Source organism: Sardina pilchardus, chromosome 23, assembly GCF_963854185.1.
Source record: "Sardina pilchardus chromosome 23, fSarPil1.1, whole genome shotgun sequence".
In the NCBI taxonomy this organism is placed as follows: domain Eukaryota; kingdom Metazoa; phylum Chordata; class Actinopteri; order Clupeiformes; family Clupeidae; genus Sardina; species Sardina pilchardus.
Genome location: NC_085016.1, coordinates 2600565 through 2623455, shown reverse-complemented (window position 1 = coordinate 2623455; position 22891 = coordinate 2600565). Strand labels below are relative to the sequence as shown.

Below are 22891 nucleotides of genomic sequence, written 5' to 3'. Positions count from 1 at the left end.
GCATATCACAACAATAGTTTAAATATCTAATTACAGTAAAAGATTAAAAAAAAATAGAGCAAAAGTAATAAAGTAATATAATTAAAAAATGATTAAAGGAAAAATAACATCAATCAGAGTCTGTCACAGGCCAAAACAAAACGAGGGGATTCTGACCGTGCCCTGAGAGCGATCCTTCACGTCGTACACCGACAGCTTGACCTGCGTCTGGTGAGTGATGTGCGAGTCCTGGAAGAAGGCAACACTGCTCAGGAACATTGGGTTACTGGTGCCCTGGGAAGGGAAGACACAGAAAGATTAACGTGAGACCACACACACAGAGACATTAGGGTGAGACCAGCACACACACAACAGGAGCAAGCCAGCTTTTGGGGAAATCAGCTTTATTCAGAAATTAGATCAAGTTCAGAATTAGATCAAATGGATCCATCCCCTTCTCTTGTCTGGGAGAGCAATAACCCAGTCTGACAGTCTGAAGAGGAAGGCATATATCCTGTTATCTAACTCTGGAAAATACGTGGGAAATAAGAAAATAAACTCATATCCCAAAAAGTTGGCCTGTTTCTTTAGTCACTGGAAGCTGTTCCAAGAGTGCTGTGAGGGAATGGAGAGAGAGCAAGGCCACTGTCTAGAGGGAAAAGTTACAGGACGCTCATCTGTCTATGAGACAATATGCGACCATTTTGCTACTTTACCAACAACTAGAACCAGAATCATCTTCAGATCAATTTTTAGGGTACACCGGCAGTTTTACGACAGATAGATAGATACCCGCTGTTTCTAATTATCCACCTACAGTACAGTAGGCTTCCAGATTCTTATGCTTATGTTCATGTGTATGTTCAAGTGTACTTAAGTCAAGTCAAGTCAATCTATTTATGTAGGACGTTTTACGCAACAGGGTTGACTGTGCATCAGTAGATGCTTTTGTCCGAGGCGAATTCCAATGACATTATTAGTTATTGTAGCAAAGTAAGGTGCACCATCAGGGAGAAGACTACCCACTGGGGGCCAACTGAACAGGGGAGGGTGCAGCGACACAGACTGGGACTGGAAGTGCTGCCCTACATACACAGCCAATCAGATTGCTGGAAAAGACATAAATTACATGTCTAACCTACATACAGCCAATCAGATTGTTGGAAAAAGCATAAATTATATGTCTAAACTACATATAAGATTGTTGGAAAAAGCATAAATGACATGTCTAAATTACATATCAGATTGTTGGAAAAGGCATAAATGTTGTGGATTACCTGAATGTTCTGTGGATTACAACCTTTACTACTGTGTGCAGCGAAATCTGGTGCCTACGCACCTAACAAATCAACCAGATAAACAGCCTTTGGCTTTACACCTGAAGAACTGTCTTGAGCTTTGAACCACTGTTTATGCCATTAACGTCCAATTTCAAAAGTGACCACAGCAATGCTAGTCTGTTTTTCATGTCTGTTTGACCATTTTATGTGGACTTATGAGTCTCTCCCCCATTCATTTAGATAAGATCTGGTCTGATCTGCTTAAAATAGCTGCCCAGAGGTCCAGGCAAAGATGGCGGTGGAGAGGCTAGAGTTGTCTATGAGTCCAAGCAGCCAGTGAAAATGTTGAAATTCTTTCACAGAATAGCTAACATTGCTAACTATATTGTCAAAATGTGTTAGCATACCAGCAAGTTTTATTTCATTTTCTTTTTAGTCTTTGCTAGTAATGTTTCTGCATGTCTTTTCAGCTGTTAAATTACTAGTCTTTGACCAAACCTCCATACTGCTGCTTGAACCAGGAGATTTGGCAGCCTGCTGGGAGGATTGCGCCGCGGTTAGCAGAGCGCGCTAGCTAGCTCACCTCGATGATCTCTATCTGAGCATGTTTGGTCCAGAAGGCCTGAGGCGTAGTGTGTGTGTGTGTGTGTGTGTGTGGATTACGGTTAGCAGAGCACGCTAGCTAGCTCACCTCGATGATCTCTATCTGAGCGTGTTTGGTCCAGAAGGCCTGAGGCGTAGTGTGTGTGTGTGTGTGTGTGTGTGTGTGTGGATTACGGTTAGCAGAGCGCGCTAGCTAGCTCACCTCGATGATCTCTGTCTGCGCATGTTTGGTCCAGAAGGCCTGAGGCGTAGTGTGTGTGTGTGTGTGTGTGTGTGCTCACCTCGATGATCTCGGTCTGAGCGTGTTTGGTCCAGAAGTCCTGAGGCGTAGTGTGTGTGTGTGTGTGTGTGTGTGTGTGTGGATTACGGTTAGCAGAGCGCGCTAGCTAGCTCACCTCGATGATCTCTGTCTGGGCGTGTTTGGTCCAGAAGGCCTGAGGCGTAGTGTGTGTGTGTGTGTGTGTGTGTGTGTGTGTGTGTGTGTGCTCACCTCGATGATCTCTGTCTGAGCGTGTTTGGTCCAGAAGGCCTGAGGCGGTGTGGTGCAGCTCACGGCCACAAAGGTGTTGGGCTTGCGGTCGAGGGATGGTGTGATGAGCTCACTGCAGGCTGACAGGATATCACACACACACACACACACACACACACACACACACACACACACACACACACACACACACACACACACACACACACACACACACACACACACACACACACACACACACACACACACACACACACACACACACACACACACACACACAGGAAAAAAAACACTTTCACGATCAGAAAAAACAAACATGAATGGTTGCTAACAAATGCACGGTTGCTAAGATGCTTAGATGTTCCTCCCCCCATGAATTGCTTCGACTAAACAGCAGAGTCTTCCAATGCTGGACGTTAATCAGCTCTGCTCCTGACAGAACTCTACAGCTAGAGAGCACAATGTCAGGCACAACAAGCTCCCACACACGCACATATAGTATATTCGCTCACACACACTTCCCACACACACACATACAGTATATTCGCTCACACACACTTCCCGCTCGCTCTGTTGTCTCTCTCCTCAGCTACAGGCCGCTTGGGAAATGCTCAGCCATTCCCCAGCGCTTCTTAACTCTCTCTAACACGCGTTGGTCACAGAGGGCCCCAGGCAACCATGTGTGTCCTCAGATCCACGTGGCGAGGCAACCACAGCAGCACAGAGCCACAGGGGACTGGAGACACATGCTGTTACTTTTTTAAATTTATTTATCTATTCATCTTCACAGAAATTACAAAAAAAAAAAATGCTGCTACTTTCCCATGACCCTCTGCTGCATCTTCCTGGAGATGCAGCAAGAGAGAGAGGGAGTGCCATGGCAACACACCATGGCAACACACCATGGCGACCACACACTTACAACACCCCAGTGTGGCCGACTAACGTCCTGCATCCCACAGCCCCCACAGGTATGTATGTATGGATGGATGTAGGTATGGATTTTCTATACTGTGACATGTTTGTGTAGCACACACCACGCCCTTCAAAACTCACTCACCGAGGCTGAACTCCAGCACGGGTTCATCTGGGTCCAAGCCATTTCCTACACACACACACACACACACACAAAGAACAAAGACAAGGTCACAGTCTGGAAAAACAACATCCTGCAGACCAGACGACAGCTAGGAACAATAAATTCACTTGTAAAGTTGTGTCAGTGTGTCCCAGTTCTCAGAACCGGAGGGGAGGAAGGAACAGAACACAAATGTGAGTACGTCTGTGCTACAGAAGGTGACCAATGGCACATATGACGAGTCAGAGACAAAGACGGTAGACGCATTTGGCACTCTGTTCATCTAGAGCAAAGCGGACATCTTGTATAGACAGAGAGTAACACAAACACACACCAAACCCCTATTAAGCAGGTGACACACTCTGGCTCCAAGTGTATCACAGTGGATAATGTTTGGGCTGTGATGATGATGATGGGCTTCTTCTTCAGATCCCAGAGCGGACATCTTACCTGCCAGCACCAGCCCCATCATCTCCGACGAGAGGTCAAAGGTCAGAGTGGACATCTTACCTGCCAGCACCAGCCCCATCATCTCTGAGGAGAGGTCAAAGGTCAGAGTGGACATCTTACCTGCCAGCACCAGCCCCATCATCTCTGACGAGAGGTCAAAGGTCAGAGGGGACATCTTACCTGCCAGCACCAGCCCCATCATCTCTGACGAGAGGTCAAAGGTCAGAGCGGACATCTTACCTGCCAGCACCAGCCCCATCATCTCTGACGAGAGGTCAAAGGTCAGAGTGGACATCTTACCTGCCAGCACCAGCCCCATCATCTCCGAAGAGAGGTCGAAGGTGCTCGCCCGGTACACTGACCACGGCCTCTGGGGTCGCTGACCTCTCTCCCTCGCCGACATCCTGCTCGGCCGGGCACTTCAGGGGTTCTGCGACGATAAGAAGGGCTCAGGTGACGGTTGCACACGCGCCCACACACACATACACACACACACTCACACTCGGTCTCCTGAGTGTGAGTGAGCCGGTGGCTGCGCCACACCAAGTGTCAGAGCACTCCCTCTGAAGCAGCAGGCTGTGAAGAGAGCAAAACACAAAGCGAGAGACCACGTGAGAGACAGTGAAAGAAAAAGTGAAAGTCAAACTGTTTTCAGACATCCAGCACAATGACCTCCCAATGACCTCCCAATAGTCTCTAGACACTGAGCAGGCACTCCACCGGGGACACTAAACAGGCACTTAACATGAGGCAGAATTAGTTCATTTTTTACATCGGAATCAACTGCATCTAACTATTTCATGGTCTTGTTTTAGCTGGGGCCTAGAGTTAGCAATAGGCTGGTACAATGAACTTGTGACATTTTCAAGACACTAAACAGCCATTTAATGTTTCCACATTTATGCTTCATGGTCTTGTTTAACTGTGGGCCGACAGTTACTGTAGCATTTGGCTAGGCTCATTCCATTTAATCTGTTCTCAGAATCAGAAGCAGCTTTATTGGCCAGGTTTGCATAAACAAACAAGGAATTTGACTCCGGATAATCTTTGCTCTCAAAATCAGCGCTCAAATAAACAAATAAAACATAAAAGAATAAAAACAGAACAGTTAAAAACAGAATGAAGGGCAGTAGATGTGAACCAATTTGGCTATTTTGGGTTTGGCCATCATCGAGCTGTGGATAGGATTGGGACTCAGACTAACACAAATGGAGTGGATAGGACTGAGACTCAGACTGCAACCCAAATGGAGTGGATAGGATTGAGACTCAGACTCTAACCCAAATGGAGTGATAGGACTGAGACTCAGACTCTAACCCAAATGGAGTGGATAGGACTGAGACTCAGACTCTAACCCAAATGGAGTGATAGGACTGAGACTCAGACTCTAACCCAAATGGAGTGATAGGACTGAGACTCAGACTCTAACCCAAATGGAGTGGATAGGACTGAGACTCAGACTCTAACCCAAATGGAGTGATAGGACTGAGACTCAGACTCTAACCCAAATGGAGTGGATAGGACTGAGACTCAGACTCTAACCCAAATGGAGTGGATAGGACTGAGACCCAAATGGAGTGATAGGACTGAGACCCAAATGGAGTGATAGGACTGAGACTCAGACTCTAACCCAAATGGTAGCCATTTATAATCCGCAGGTGCTTCGTTTATAGTTTATGGAGAGTTTATTCAATTAAGCTGGACTCTCAATGAGCCGCCAGGTCCACAAAAATAGACTGTTCTGACATTACCCTAGTTACCAATCCTGTGCTACAGCACCAGATGTGAAAATGAGAGAAAAAGAGAGATGGAGAGAAAGAGAGTGAGAGAGAGAGATGGAGAGAAAGCGAGTGAGTGAGAGAGAGAGAGAGATGGAGAGAAAGAGAGTGAGTGAGAGAGAGAGAGAGAGAGAGAGAGAGAGAGAGAGAGATAAATGCCCTAAGGCAGAGTAGAAACAACAGAGCATGCTTTAAACACCTCATTAGTTCAGTTTTGTTTTAATTCTTTGTGTTCTTTTTTTGTAAGGAGGCTGGAAAGCTATGAAAAAATAACGAGCCTAATTTATCTCGGCTGTTATTTATTTTCTGCAACACACAGCTCAGGCTCAACCGTCAACAACAGCCTTATCTGTAAATTTAGATTCTGAATCCAGCAACATACTCTGTGTCAATGAGGTAATCTCTCAGGAAGATGAATGCAACTCGCTTCAGTTGACCATTTATGAAGAGTTTTTGTTTCAACTCTGAGGAGAAACTATGCAGCCTGATGCCATGAGTGTTGTGCTGCTCTTTCCGAATAAGCTACTACTATGTGTACATGTATAGTAAGAGGTAGTGAGACCTACTACTGTACATATATAGTAAGAAGAACATTTAAAAATGGCTCAGTCTGACACACGCACAAAGCATTGTGGGCAGCAGTCTAAACCTACCAGTGCAGCTCTCTCGCTCTCTCTCTCTCTCTGTGTGTGTGTGTGTGTGTGTGTGTGTGTGTGTGTGCGTGTGTGTGTGGTGTGTGTGTGTGTGTGTGTGTGTGTTCTCTTTCTTACAAACTGTAATTAACTGTTGTTTAACTGGTTAATAAACTGCTTGCTCAAACTTGAGGAGTGAATTCTGCAGTGAGCTCAGCGAACTAGCAGTAACTCGTAGGTGTTGTCTCTGACCTTCTTGCAAAACACACTTTTAAAACCTCAACTCAGAAAACGTGGGCTTGCTGCATGTTAATGCAGATGCACAAGTGCATGCACACACACACACACACACACACACACACTCTATACAGGATGCTGTGAGCCACAGCGAGAGTCCAGCCATAAACATCGCCCAGTCGTCTTAAAAACACACACTTAGGGGGAGCTTCCTGGCATAGACAACATAAAGAACATGGCGGACTAAACTTGACTGTTTACATCTTGACTCACTGACACACCAGCTGATGAGTTCACAGCCAGGAGCAGCAACTGTCCCTGATTCAACACTCCTACTGCGTCTCTGATTCAACACTCCTATTGTGTCTCTGATTCAACACTCCTATTGTGTCTCTGATTCAACACTCCTATTGTGTCTCTGATTCAACACTCCTGTTGTGTCTGATTCAACACTCCTGTTGTGTCTCTGATTCAACACTCCTGTTGTGTCTGATTCAACACTCCTGTTGTGTCTCTGATTCAACACTCCTATTGTGTCTGATTCAACACCCCTGTTGTGTCTCTGATTCAACACTCCTCTGATTCAACACCCCTGTTGTGTCTCTGATTCAACACTCCTCTGATTCAACACTCCTGTTGTGTCTCTGATTCAACACTCCTATCGTGTCTCTGATTCAACACTCCTGTTGTGTCTCTGATTCAACACTCCTATCGTGTCTCTGATTCAACACTCCTATTGTGTCTCTGATTCAACACTCCTATTGTGTCTGATTCAACACCCCTGTTGTGTCTCTGATTCAACACTCCTCTGATTCAACACCCCTGTTGTGTCTCTGATTCAACACTCCTCTGATTCAACACTCCTGCTGTGTCTCTGATTCAACACTCCTATCGTGTCTCTGATTCAACACTCCTGTTGTGTCTGATTCAACACTCCTATTGTGTCCCTGATTAACACTCCTATTGTGTCTCTGATTCAACACTCCTATTGTGTCTCTGATTCAACACTCCTATTGTGTCTGATTCAACACCCCTGTTGTGTCTCTGATTCAACACTCCTCTGATTCAACACCCCTGTTGTGTCTCTGATTCAACACTCCTCTGATTCAACACTCCTGTTGTGTCTCTGATTCAACACTCCTATCGTGTCTCTGATTCAACACTCCTGTTGTGTCTCTGATTCAACACTCCTGTTGTGTCTCTGATTCAACACTCCTGTTGTGTCTCTGATTCAACACTCCTGTTGTGTCTCTGATTCAACACTCCTATTGTGTCCCTGATTTAACACTCCTATTGGAGATGAATGATAAAGAGCAAACATGGGAGGCACATGAGGCCACATTAAAAGTTGATCACATGAAGGCATCAGAGCAGTGGTGAACGTTGAGTGCTGGGCTGTGTGTGTGTGTGTGTGTGTGTGTGTGTGTGTGTGTGTGTAACATGTCAACAGTACACACGGCACTTAAACACAAGAGCTGCAGCAGACTGGTGATGTTCGCTGGCACTCTGACTGAGCATGCACGCGTGTGTTTCATCTGTGAGGGTGTGTGTGTGTGTGTGTGTGTGTACGTGTGTGTGTGTGTGTTTTCATCTGTGAACACGTGTGTGCATGTGTGTTTTCATCTGTGACCATGTGTGAGTGTGTGTGTGTGTGTGTGTGTGTTTTCATGTTTTCATGTGAGAGCATGTGTGTGTGCGTGTGTGTTTTCATGCCCAGCCTGGGTCTGGCAGATTGCTTTCTGCATGGCAAGAGATGAGCACGTGTCTGTGGCACACAAACACAGAGGCACACACACACTCTCTGCCTCTCTCACACACACACACACACACACAAACACAAAGACACACACATTTTCTCTGCCTCTCTCTCACATACACAAACACACACACACTCTCTCTCTCTCTGCCTCTCACACACACATTCTCTCTGACACACACAAACACACACATACAAGCCCAGTTCTGAGGAGCCAAATGTTAGAGAAGAACCACTCACTTGGATGACACACACACGGTTATGAGAAGCCATGTTACAGAGAATAACCACTCACTTGGATGACACACACACACACACACACATACACACCCCCCTCTATTTCTAGCTCTCTCGTATGCATTGATGGCGTTCTGTTTAAATCTGCCACCACTTGCTCGTCCTGCATAGCCTCCATGTCTCCATGTGTCCCACACTTGAGCTGAGAGTGAGCAATATGGTGGGAGACTGATGGCAGTTGGAGAGAGTGGGCAGTGGAGAGTCCATGTGGAGCCGGAGTCCATTTTGCCCACGCCTGCACTGGAGTGCAATGTGCTGGTCTCTGGCTGCCCAGCTCTGAGCTTCCCTCAGATCTATGGAGACACTGCAAGCCCACTGAGGAGAGGGGGGGGGTGGGGGGGTGGGTGGACACGGCAATCCCACTGGGGAGAGGGGGGTGGACACTGCAAGCCCACTGAGGAGAGGCGGGGGGGGGGGGGGGGGGACACTGCAAGCCCACTGAGGAGAGGCGGGGGGGGGGGGGCAGGACAGTGCCAGGACTCTGCTGAAAAATGTTTTGCAATTGTTAAGCCATTTGCGAAAACAATAATCAGATGAAAGAGAGAGAGAAACCCATAACCTGCCAGTCAACAGCTTCAGTACACCAGAGAATGAGGCATCTCCATCAACAGCTTCAGTACACCAGAGAATGAGGCATCTCCATCAACAGCTTCAGCACACACACACACACACACACACACACACACACAGTTATGAGAAGCCAAATGTTACAGAGAAAATGAACACTGCAAGCCCACTGAGGAGAGGGGGGTGGGGGGTGGGGGGGGGGGGCTTCAGTACACCAGAGAATGAGGCATCTCCATCTTGCCCCACCAGCTGCCCCGCAATCTGCATCCAACCCGACTAAAGACAGGAGGCTTTAGAGCAGCGCTACATCATCAACAATAAACACCAACCAGTCTTTTCAATCTGCATCCAACCCGACTAAAGACAGGAGGCTTTAGAGCAGCGCTACATCATCAACAATAAACACCAACCAGTCTTTTCAATCTGCATCCAACCCGACTAAAGACAGGAGGCTTTAGAGCAGCGCTACATCATCAACAATAAACACCAACCAGTCTTTTCAATCTGCATCCAACCCGACTAAAGACAGGAGGCTACAGCACTGACTGCTCCATCATAAACACCAACCAGTGTTTTCACTCTGCATCCAACCCGACTAAAGACAGGAGGCTTTACAGTACTGACTGCTCCATCATAAACACCAACCAGTCTTTTCACTCTGCATCCAACCCAACTAAAGACAGGAGGCTACAGCACTGACTGCTCCATCATAAACACCAACCAGTGTTTTCACTCTGCATCCAACCCGACTAAAGACAGGAGGCTTTACAGTACTGACTGCTCCATCATAAACACCAACCAGTGTTTTCACTCTGCATCCAACCCGACTAAAGACAGGAGGCTTTACAGTACTGACTGCTCCATCATAAACACCAACCAGTCTTTTCACTCTGCATCCAACCCAACTAAAGACAGGAGGCTTTACAGCTCTGACTAAACACCAACCAGTCTTTTCACTCTGCATCCAACCCAACTAAAGACAGGAGGCTTTACAGCACCGCTACATCATCAACAGTAAACACCAACCAGTGTTTTCACACGGTCAGCCTTTTGCCTGCTACCTCAAGTGTGCCGGTCAGACGAGTGCTGGACTGCGTGAGGCTGTTTGGGGAAATGCAGGCCTAAGCCAAACTGACAAGCGTCGCCCGAGGCAGTCTGGGACCGCACAGCACCGCAGAGTCACTCTGGGACAAGTCACGGCGCTGCCAAAAGACATAAACGTTGTTGTTCTACGCCACAGAGCCCTCAAGGATCTTCTGCGACGGCTAATTTCTGCCCCGACTTTGGCATGGGCGAACTGAAGGAGTCCTGATTAGACCTGTCACCATTACAACGTTTTGTTGGACGATAGATTGCCTCAGAAAATATTGTGATAAATTATGTCATTGCCATAGGCTAATGGCATTGCAGTTTTTGGATCCCAGCTCAAACCTTCTGATTGTGTGATGAAGTGTGCGCCACTCCGAGATGTGTCCGTAACAGCAAAAGGACACTTTGGAGACACCAACACAGATGACTATAACCATAAGGATCAGTTAAATCGAAACAAAAATAAGACCAATGACTGTAAACACACATGCTGAGCTGTATCGAGGCTGGCAGAAGTCAGCGTGGGTATGTTCATATACTGTACTGCACGCTACCTCGATATTGTAATTATTGTGACAGACCCAGTCCTGGAGGGAGATGAGCGGAGTGTGTTTGGCACATCATCAGGTGTGTGAGGCGTTCTGTGATGAGGATGAAATGACCCAGTTGCTTTGGAGGGGAGGCCAGGAGCACATGGGGCTAGTTCAATCAGCAACACAGACTCACACACATTTTCAAGCGCCTTCTAATAGTATACACACACTACGTGGACCACACAGCCCCATCAGAAATGTACAACGTGTTACAAAAAACACATTTGTCTACATACACACCAAACCCTTGCAGCTGGGTGTGTTCCCACTCCTGTGGCTTACATAGGCTATTACATCATGCCTCAGCTGACCAATCAAAACAAACTTCACTTCCTGACTACATTAGGGGCGACCGCCCAGGTGACAGACGAAACTTGCCCATCTATATTTGATAAAAACAATAACATTCATGTGTGTGCTGACAGTAGAGCGTGTAATAGGCTAGCTTACTGCTCTCAAGCGGTTCAAACACGTCCACGCATGACAGACAGACAAGCAGACTAACAAACACGGTGTAAAACAAACCAAAACAGAGCACAACATACTGTATATCCTTGGCACAGATAAGAAAAATAGCTTGAAGTGTAGGCCTGTAATCTGTAGTGTAGTGTAACACTTATGCTAATGCTTATGCACAGAGCCCTCCAGGCGTCCCGAGATTAGGCCTGAACCCAGAAAGAGCACAAAAGCGGCTTTCTTCATGGGAAGGGGAGGTGGGTGGACCAAATCACTCTGTAAGAAGTTTACTGGTGTAATGCCTTATTTTAACAGGAAACCCTGACAGGATGACAGGATGCGATTTCCCAAAAAACAGCAAAGTGAGAAGCAAATGTGATTATGATGGACTACGAGGAGTTTTTAGAACAGAGAGGTTTTCCCTGGATGCTCTAGTGTGCTTTCAACTGACAGCAACCAAATCAAAACAGTGCCAACAGCACAACCAAATCCATAGCAATGTTATTACCTGCCATGCAACCCTACAATCACATCCAGCTCTGCCATATCTGAGCAGGACACAGCGAGAAGGGAACGCAGCTATTTCCATCAGCTCCATTAGATTAAACTGGAGCTCCATCTCTTCAGCCCAGTCCTCTACGGACTCAGGATCAGCAGAGAACAATGAGGGGCGCCAGATATAGGCTAGGCTTCGCTACTGACGGCCCACTAAGAGAAGAATGAGGGGCGCCAGATATAGGCTAGGCCTCGCTACTGACGGGCCGCTAAGAGAACAATGAGGGGCGCCAGATATGGGCTAGGCCTCGCTTCTTACGGCCCTCTAAGAGAACAATGAGGGGCGCCAGATATGGCTAGGCCTCGCTACTGACGGCCCGCGAACAGAACATGAGGGGCGCCAGATATAGGCTAGGCCTCGCTACTGACGGCCCGCTTACATGACAATGAGGGGCGCCAGATATAGGCTAGGCCTCGCTACTGACGGCCCGCGAACAGAACATGAGGGGCGCCAGATATGGGCTAGGCCTCGCTACTGACGGCCCGCTAAGAGAAGGATGAGGGGCGCCAGATATAGGCTAGGCCTCGCTACTGACGGCCCGCTAAGAGAAGGATGAGGGGCGCCAGATATAGGCTAGGCCTCGCTACTGACGGCCCGCTAAGAGAAGGGTGAGGGGCGCCAGATATAGGCTAGGCCTCGCTACTGACGGCCCACTAAGAGAACAATGAGGGGCGCCAGATATAGGCTAGGCCTCGCTACTGACGGCCAGCTAACAGAACAATGAGGGGCGCCAGATATGGGCTAGGCCTCGCTACTGGCGGCCCGCTAAGACTTCCTACTCGCATGAACTGGAGCACCACCACAGGGTTAGCTTTCCCCTGCTAAACCCCAGCGGGACGCTGACACACTTCTGCAACGCACACTCTCACTCACACACACACACACACACAGGTTTTCTGGGTGGCTCGCCAACCGCATGCGCACCCCAGAACTAACTGATGTAACGTCTGATGCAATCCCTTTAGTGAAGAGAGACCACTGATACAGTCACTCTGTCCCTTTAGTGAGGAGAGACCACTGCTGCCTATACAGTCACTCTGTCCCTTTAGTGAGGAGAGACCACTGATGCCTATACAGCCACTCTGTCCCTTTAGTGAGGAGAGACCACTGATGCCTATACAGTCACTCTGTCCCTTTAGTGAGGAGAGACCACTGCTGCCTATACAGCCACTCTGTCCCTTTAGTGAGGAGAGACCACTGATGCCTATACAGCCACTCTGTCCCTTTAGTGAGGAGAGACCACTGCTGCCTATACAGTACAGTCACTCTGTCCCTTTAGTGAGCAGAGACCACTGCTGCCTATACAGCCACTGTCCCTTTAGTGAGGAGAGACCACTGCTGTGTCCCTTTAGTGAGGAGAGACCACTGCTGCCTATACAGTCACTCTGTCCCTTTAGTGAGGAGAGACCACTGCTGCCTATACAGTCACTGTCCCTTTAGTGAGGAGAGACCACTGGTGCCTATATACAGCCTCTCTGGGAGAGAAACTGAGGGCTATGACGAGAGCTTCCTTTACCAAAGTTATATCTAGCAGCACCCGAGCTGGTTTCACTTCTTTTAAGAGCTATGCTTTACATATCTATATAGAGAGATAGATAGATAGAGATATGAATAGATATAGCCTTCATGCATTTAGTGAAATTAGGATCTTATGGGTTGTCGATCCACTGCCTGAACACAAGCAACTTTCAGCTTATGTCTGTAGTCTACTACCCCACCCCTCCCCATATGCACAATAGGCATTCTTTACATTAGTACAGTAATTTCCCGCATATAAGCCGCATTGTGTATAAGCCGCAGGACAGTGTTTTATGCAAGTTAAAAGACACAAAACCATATTAACACCATATTAACTGTTCCCTTGTATTAGCCTCATAGCTGAAGACATTTTGCAAAATCAATGTATAAGCCGCGGCTAATAGTCGGGAAATTACGGTAATCATATGCATGTGACAAATAAACATCCTTGTATCCTTGTATGTAGAGATAAATCAAATCAGATAACTCCAGACTGCCCAGTTACAGTCATATCACATGTTGAGCACTGAAAACCAACAGCAGACAGAACCATCAGAGATGTTGAGTTCTGTCCTGATTACATAAAACTACAAAACAGACAGCTGAGCTGTCTCCTGCGTTCTCCTGTTCTGGTTCACCACTGCACTACCCTTTGGTGGGGTGCACAGTGTCCGTTCTCAAAGGGCAAGCGAACGAGGCAGGCATGGGCTGCAAGTCTTCATTGTGTGCTAAACACTCGCCATGGAGGTGGACGAGGGGCCCGTGGACCCTGGCTGACCATAAAATGACAAAAACCAAGTTCTGTGTCCGTCTCGGACGGGCAACTAACAACATTTGAAACTTGACCGTTTGTCCACCTCACACACAGCGGGAGGGTGCGTAACCATGGCGCCCAGCACCCTCAGATTTGACACCGACGTGCTCATCAAACGAGTTGACACCCACACGGCAGTAGCCGCAGCAGCATCAGGATCCTCCATGTTTCCATCACGCACCCCACAGCCACCTCTCTCTCTCTCTCCCTTCCCCTCTCTCTCTCACTCTCTCTCTCTCACTCCCTCTCCCTCTCTCTCTCTCTCTCTACCTACACAGAGCTTTTTATGGCAACAGGTTTCGCTTGAACAAATCTAACACTCTCTAACACTCCAACTAAGCTGAACTCCAGCTTACACACACAGCGATGACAGATTAGAGCGCTACATGGTTTTTATCTTTGGAAAACTGCCAGCCGGCCAAAGTCACCTTCTGCAGTCAGCTGCAGGTCTCAGCTACTGTTCCTCGCCACCTCACAGGAACAACGCCTTAGTTTGATGCCTGCAACCACTCGCACTCGCACTCGCACACACACACACACACACACACACACACACACACACACACTTTGACACCTTTAACATAGAAGTCAGAAGTATGTCCCAAGATGCATACAGAAGGTGTTTTGGACACATGGTCATTTTGAAACACTTCTCAATTGTCTTTGTGAAGTATTTTCTATATATATAAAACACATACATATATGTTCAGCAACAAACAAACATAACAGCTCTCCTAATACTTAGCCTCAGAGTAGTCCACATGTGCAAAATCAGGCTGATTGTCTGCAAACCAGAAGTGAGGTGCTGACTTTGGCATGTAATTTTACCAGCCGGCGTTGTGGCCACAATGAGCAGCAGTGATGTCCCAGAGTGGAAACTGACCCACATTACGCCACCACAGAGAAACCAAACTGCTGGTACACAAAGATTTGGTAACTTCATTCTGCTTAACATCCTGCTGGTTTACTTTGATGAGGTAAGTGGCAGCAGTGCAAAGAAGGAGATTACTGCACTAAAACATCTTCAATAAGGAGTAGCCTGGCCCCAGTCGTGGCGCGACTGGCTGGGGCACCTGCACCGCACGCCGGCGACCCGGGTTCGATTCCCGCCCCGTGGTCCTTTCCGGATCCCACCCTACTCTCTCTCCCACTCGTTTCCTGTCACCCTACACTGTCCTATCTGATTAAAGGCATAAAAGCCCAAAAAATATCTTTAAAAAAAAAAAAAAATAAGGAGTAGCCTATAAATTAAACCACCAAGACATTACTCCATCACAGTGATGCATGTTACCAGTGGTTATTTAGGACTTTTGACACTTATGTTACATTTAACCCCTAATCATCAACTATAAACCCTCAAATACAACTGCTTATATTCCAAGTACTTTCTGGAAGGCTTTTTTAGCCAACCCATACATTTCCGATGGACCGTCACCGGTGTTGTAACGACTATTGTTTTAGCGTACATGTTGACACGGATGCGGTTGGATACTGCACCTTGTGAATCAGCACGTTACGGTGCGGAGGGATTTATGTGTGTGTCAAAGTTGAATGAAGAGTTGCCCTACTGGGCATAAACAACATGTTAACACGAGTCAGAGTGAACACCAAAGGAACAGGATGTGGTTCCACCGACGTTCCACTGGAAATACTGTACATGTTCTGGCTGAAGAAACGTCCGTGGGATACAATCCGTTCACGTCTTCTCTGTCTTGGGGAGGATAAGTGAGGGGGTATGGTACAGAAGCGAGAGGAATCAGTCAGAAGGACACAAATGGTATGGTTGCAGTTAGTAGTTCTGACTGGATTTAGGAAGTAACGTCTAACTAGATACAGTAGGTCTCCCGAGTCTTAACCTAGAGAGTGGGTGAGAGTGTCCTCACTGACAGACACAGACTGCACGGACTGCAAGACCAATGATGACCACAATCAAAGCCGACATCCCCAGAGATGAGCTCTCACGCCTCCTTCTCATAAGGCTGCCTTCCTGTCAGACTCACTGCCTGGGGGGACGATGCTCATTAAAGATCTCACGCACTGTGTATTTTGCAGCTCCATAATGTCCTGCTTAGTTCCCTTATGAATCTTTAATCTGGAGACATGAGCGAGTCTACTTCACCCTTCTGCCAGCACTGTCACAACGGAAGATGAATATCGGAGTCCATTGAATTCAACATGGAATTTCAGAACCTTGCATTGTTGCGGAACAGAGTCTTGTGCTAGAATATTTAAATCTCCCCCGGACTGCTTGAATGTGGCTTGCGCTGATGGTCAGGTCTACAAACCGGAACCAATGGCATTCCAGAATAAGACCACTGAAAAATAGTGCACGTGCTTGAAAGCCATGTGGAGTGGGCACTATGTCCACACGAGTTTGTGTAGAAAAATAACGGCTAAACATAAAAACTACAGCACAGCGTTTGAAAAGGGATATTACTGAGACTGAGGCATAGATAATTTCCTCAGAAAGCAACAACAGATGTAACCCTTTCACATGCAAATGAGCACCAACCATCACCCCTTCCCCCCCGGCACCGTGTATCTGTGCAGGCCTTGTCCTGGTGAACACAGGACACACACACACACACACACACACACACACACACACACAACCTAGTCCAGCACAGAGAACACTGCACTTTCCTCTAGACAAAACTATTACCCACTCACCTAGACGGCCTTGTGAGTTCTAACCACCACTGAACTCTGAACACTGAACTCTGAGCTGGGACAATGCATCCTCTCTAGCCTTAGCACCCTCTAGTCACTAAGCAACAGCAGAGCGTACTTTTATAGAATTCCAAATGCAGTGAAAAACTCAAAATGTCAAGTTAAGTGTCGATCTCTCAAAAGATGGCCCTGCTCCAGATGAAGAATCATCAGCACTATTGAGAGGCTGGAGGAAGAGGTTTGATTTGGTGACCCCCAGTGAGTGACCTCTATTGAGCTCCAACCAGGGGGTCAGAATTTGACTGATTAGCTTCGCCGATTAGCAAGGCACTTCCTCGTCGCCATTTTCCAGAAATACATCATGTCCGGTGCCGTTTTCCTTCATGCTGATTGGTGGCTGTTCCACTCACAGCTCATGCACGAGCTTAGTGTGGGCACGAGCTCTCCTTCTGTACCTTACGTCAATCAGTAACCTGGCACTTAATTGGCTAAGTAAAACGGCACCGGAAACAAGCCCCTTGAAACGCCATGTTGAAGCCTGAAAAAATCCTTCAATTTTGGCAATTTTCACTAGCCTAGCATTCCCATTGAAATGAATGGGGGCGGGACTTGTTCACTTTCTCCAGTTCTTATAATACCTCCATGGCTCCAACAGCACCGGTGTTAGCTTAGCATACACCACTCAATTTGGATGAGCACTGGTGTTAGCTTAGCATACACCACTCAATGTGGCAGAGCACGGGTGTTAGCTTAGCATACACCACTCAATGTGGATGAGCACAGGTGTTAGCTTAGCATACACCACTCAATGTGGCAGAGCTACAGTGACACAGTGGGTGCCTCTCATTTGGGCTTTTATGCATCCTCCCTCCCTCCTCAGGCCTCGATCCTCACTGATCTACATAAAGAATGATGGGGCGGCAACAATGGGATAGTCTATCCAGTGTTAGTTATAGATCAGTGGGAACGCCCCCTCGAGGATCGAGCATCGAGGATCGAGGAGAGATGTTGAGAGGCACCCGGCGTCTTCACTTTCTCACTTTGTGCTGTATAAACTCACTAAGATCAGGGTGGGGAGTCTCTTTGAAGCTTTGCCGCATTTCCTGTAACGTAAAGAAAACAGGAAGTGACTCAACGGCTTCTGCCAGTCTTTAAGAACACAATCTGTGCGCTTAACTTCGATGACAGAGTCTTTGGCAACCTTTGCAAAGATCTTATCAAGTGATTATTCTTCAAGCTATGATATCCCCACAAGGAAAACAAACAAAAAAAAAATCTTTATGGAAGAGGGTTTTAAATTTCAGATATGCCAAGAACAAAAGCAACAGCTCAACTTCAACCAACAGAAAGGGCCTTGGGTGTAAGGGTGAGCATCTGAAATTCTCTGGAAATCTTTTCAGATTCCCCACAAACTAGTTTCACAATAAAAGAAGGAACATCTCAGAACCACAATCACCACAGTCCAAAGAGCAGCAACACTATAAGCAAACACACAGGCAACTTAGAAAGAACCAAATGCCAGTTCCTCAAACATTTAGGACGTCCGTAGACAACCTGAAGACCATTTTCCATGCGTCATCAAGTGGCCAAGACGAATTTTCTATCTTGGGAAATATCTGGCAGAACAAATTTAAAATGCTAATATAATTAGTTACTTATCAGTGCAGTGGGAGTGAAATTCACACATCCCAAAAAAAAAAAAGTCACGCTGGTAGCACTAAGCTATTTGAGGATGCACACCAAAACAGAGAGCCAAGGGCCAGCCGTCATAATTAATCAACCCAAAAAACATCTACATATCACAACAGAAGCCTTGGGGCATGTTTGCTTGACAAAGACCAGCTAATCAAAGCCAGAAACAGGCAACAGGCATCAAGCACGAACCAGACCAGACCAGAGCGTCACCCACAGAGAATTCAAAACACCAAAAGCTTATTATTGGCTACTTCTTCCTTTCCACACGTGCGCCGCGCTAAGACTCTCGGTGTACTTCCGCTTTTAGTTGAAACAGAACTAGCTGCCTCTCCCACCCTCATCAGAACCAGCGGCCTCTTCTATCCTAGTCTCATCAGAACCAGCAGCCTCTCCTCGCCCAATCAGAACCAGCAGCCTCTTCTATCCTCTCATCAGAACCAGCAGCCTCTCCTATCCCACCCTCATCAGAACCAGCATCCTAGCCTCATCAGAACCAGCTGCCTCTCCTATCCTAGCCTCATCAGAACCAGCGGCCTCTCCTATCTTACTCTCATAAGAACCAGCGGCCTCTCCTCGTCCAAACAGAACCAGCAGCCTCTCCTATCCTCCTCTCATCAGAACCAGCGGCCTCTCCTATCCTAGTCTCATCAGAACCAGCTGCCTCTCCTATCCTAGCCTCATCAGAGCAGTACCAGCAACCTCTCCTATCCTAGCCTCATCAGAACCAGCAGCCTACCCTATCCTAGCCTCAGCCGCCTATCCTATCCTAGCCTCATCAGAACCAGCTGCTTCTCCTATCCTAGCCTCATCAGAACCAGCAGCCTCTCCTATCCTAGCCTCATCTAGCCTTCTCGTTGGCCAGCATTGCTCCTCTGACTGCCCATATTCAGTCTCACAGTCCACTACTACACGATGGCGACGGGGGTTTGGCTAGCCAGTTTTGGTCTTGGCTTTAATGCTCACTTTGGACAAAAGCGCCTGCTAAGCATCATAACTGTAACTGTACCTGTAATGCTAATGCCGCTATCTTTTCCACCCAGCTGCAGTACTGCCCACTCACCTGTATAATGCTTGCATTGTGCTGGTGGCCTACTTGGTGCACCTGTATGCTGTGCATCTGTCAGCTCATGGTGGATAAAGCCACTGTGTGGTTGTTGTTATTCGCTGTGAATATGTACCTGGTGATAGCGGGCCTAAAAATGAATTTCCATGAGAGAGATTCTATATTCTATTCTAGATTCTATGCTAGATTTCTATTCTATATTCTATCCACTGTGTCTTCCTCCTATGCTCTGATAGCAGTCAGCCTGTCACATTAGGGCAGCAAAGCTGCAGCAACACTGCTGTCTCATATTCTCTCCAAGTCCCCGTTGTTGTTGTCGTCCATCGATCGATCAGACGTTATTGCAGTTTTGGGCAGCGCAGAAAGAAAAATGGAGACAAAAGCGCACAGAGCACTAGACAGATGAGGCGCTGTCCTGACGAGTAAAAAGCTGGAGGAGAGTATTACGTTAAGAGGAAAATGCCAAGTCTGGTCAGAGGACAGAGCAAACATTCTGGCCCTGTGCATACACACACACACTGCATACACACACACACTAGCATCGTGCTTAAAACAGCCCTGCAGGATCTATGAGCTCTGAAGGTTTACCCCTGCACTATTATATTTATTTACTGTTTATTTTATTTGTTTACAGTGTAACTGAGCCAGATTATAGCACAAAGGCTATTCACATCTGTGGGCCCTAGGCAGGAGATGATGATGATGTTGTACAAGGAACAGATTCAAAACAAGTCAGAATGGGGACAGATGGACATACATCACAGATACACACACATTAAGCAGGCCTACAGTCACAATTTACACAGATTAAACACACACACAAACATACATACTGAACTTGTTGCACGGTCAACTCACCAACTAACACAACACACGTGGAACAACTCAACACTCAACAGTTTGGACGTACAGTACACTTATGAAATGGATAATTCATCGCATCACTCAAGAGTTCTCCTGTTAGTGCTGCTTATATGATGGGCTTCTGAGCGTGGGTCCAGGAACCACCACAGGCACGGAGAGACAACAGCACTTACGTAACCATGATTCACAACGCAGCGCAGCGCAGCCCAGCCCAGAGTGCTACTGGGGAGATGGATGCTGCTCACTCCGTCACGTTCAGAGGCACACTGTGTGTGTGTGTGTGTGTGTGTGTGTGTGTGTGTGTGTGTGCTGTGTTGTTCTAGTGGCTCCCCGGTCTTCGCGCTGTTGAAGCTCTGGGGAAGACTTGCCCACAGTGAGTAGTCCATGTTAGGATGCCCACTTTCCCTGCTGGCACCGTCAATTATTTATAGCTGTTGTGTAATCAGAAGTAACTACAGCTTCCTGGTGTGTGTATACCTGACTGCCTTGATGTCTGCGGACAAGTCTGTAATTTATAAGCTGATGGCTCGGCTATTACAAATGGAGGCAGCAGAGCATGGCCACGGTTACTTTCAACTGGGGCAGCAGTAGGCTGGGAGACAAGTGATGCATGTAAACAGATGCTGGTGTTTGTCACTATGGCACGTGGCAGTTGGCAGATTAAACGTATTCTGCAGCCGAATGGATCCAGCTGTACGTTCTCCATAAACATGGCTTAGATTATTACATTATTGCCTGACATTATTACTCAGAGCTGTACCTGGGATACCTAGAGCTTGTTCTCGCAGGCATTTCGATGCAGTCATGTTAAACAAACAGAAAAACTATGTCACCTGAGTCTATGTGATACTACACTTATAACCATGTAACAGTGACTTCATTGTGTCAATCAGTGAAACAGGTGACTCTCACCTGTTTATTTTATCGGCTAGTTTCATCTCAGCTTCCCTTTAAATTCCATGTCACAAGATACTACAGTGTATTAAGAGATGGTGAATAGGATTTCTGTTTTCACTCCGAACAAGATATGGAAGTAGCGAAGAGGACAATTCTCTGAAACGTCCTTTGTTTCCCAGAGTTGATATCAATTACTGGCAAACATATAAATGGCAAAAACAAACACAAACACACAGGTCTATGTCTTCCTACACAGAAGTGGATAAAAAAAACTAAAAAACAGCACACAGATCTGTCTTCCTACACAGAAGTCAATAGAATCCAATCAGTGGCACTAAAGAATCATGTTTTGTCATGCTACGGTCCACACAGGACTTTTGTTTACGTGTGTGTTCTGTTATTGTGGTTTAAGTGTTTGAGGCCCAATTGATGTCTATGGGAACTATGAGAAATGTGAGGACTGTTAGCAGGACAGAACATGACTCTACAGTGCAACAGATTCGACTCTACTCACGTGGCGTAAATCATGCAGAGGCTCTCGGAGCGTCGCCGTCTCAATCTAGAACCTCGGCTCCTGGGACTCCGCACGTGCCGCGAGTCTGCCTCTCCTCAGGTTGAGTAGTGGGACCCACATTTATGTCTGTTAAAGTGCCATCAAGCATCCCACTTCCCAAACACTCTTACATAACACGCGGTCCTGCTCACTAAACAAGCCCTATTCTCGCTGAAGGCTCAAGCAGAATGATATCTGACTTTAATGCATATCTATTTTTGGAGATGGAAGGTTAAAGATTCTAGGACGAGACGGCTGTTAGGCCTACAGGACACGCTGTTACAGGACATCCTGAGCCAAGTGCTGCTCCATGGTATCCTCTATTGTAATCATTTCCTATTGCTTGAGATGATGTAGTTGCTCAATGATGCTTTTGCATACAGGGTTAAATCATAGCCCCGGCGCCACTCATCAACTGGGAGTAAGAATATATGCCTACATTAAATTAATTAAAAAAAAAGTAATTTGCAACTGGCAAGTTGCTGAAAGGGGCTTACATTTACATTGCAATTTCGGCCTAGTTTGTCAAGTGTATTCATTCAACATGTACGAAGAAACAGACATTTATTTGTGGTTATGGTATATCAACAACTATCTCATTGAATTAAAAGAGAATGTGCAGTATGATACAGGATGTGTCGTCCTTGACATATATTGTAACTTAGTAATACCTGTGCCATAACTACATGATATGTATCCTTCTTGACATATTGGATTTGGGTCATATTGCACAGCCCAAATGTTACAGAGGATGCAACTTGCACAGCCTACTCATCGTAATACAGGCAATTTCCGTTTCTGTTTGCCTACAAAGCTAACAGAGTAGGGTGAACACGCTATAAACAAATCGGAGATGTGTAGGCTACTACTTGGGTAGGAACTGCGACATACACCTTTCAGACCTATGGGAAAATCAATACTGAAGGCTATCCAAAGTACGGGTTGAGCTACTCAGGGTAACACATATATTAGCCCCTAT

At 46.8% G+C, this 22891-nt stretch overlaps 1 protein-coding gene across 6 annotated transcripts in view; it reads right to left on the bottom strand.

Moving 5' to 3' along the window:
- Nucleotides 1–22891, bottom strand: part of inpp4ab (inositol polyphosphate-4-phosphatase type I Ab) — a 56467-nt gene that overhangs the window by 33122 nt on the left and 454 nt on the right. For 3 of the 6 annotated variants that reach the window (XM_062528513.1, XM_062528514.1, XM_062528515.1), the window contains exons 2-5: nt 4178–4453; nt 3410–3454; nt 2353–2471; nt 157–273 (exon numbers count right to left, since the gene is read on the bottom strand). In XM_062528513.1, the coding sequence (XP_062384497.1) occupies nt 157–273; nt 2353–2471; nt 3410–3454; nt 4178–4280 (384 nt within the window). In that variant the 5' untranslated portion in view covers nt 4281–4453. The other 3 variants (XM_062528510.1, XM_062528511.1, XM_062528512.1) reach the window with 1 other exon arrangement.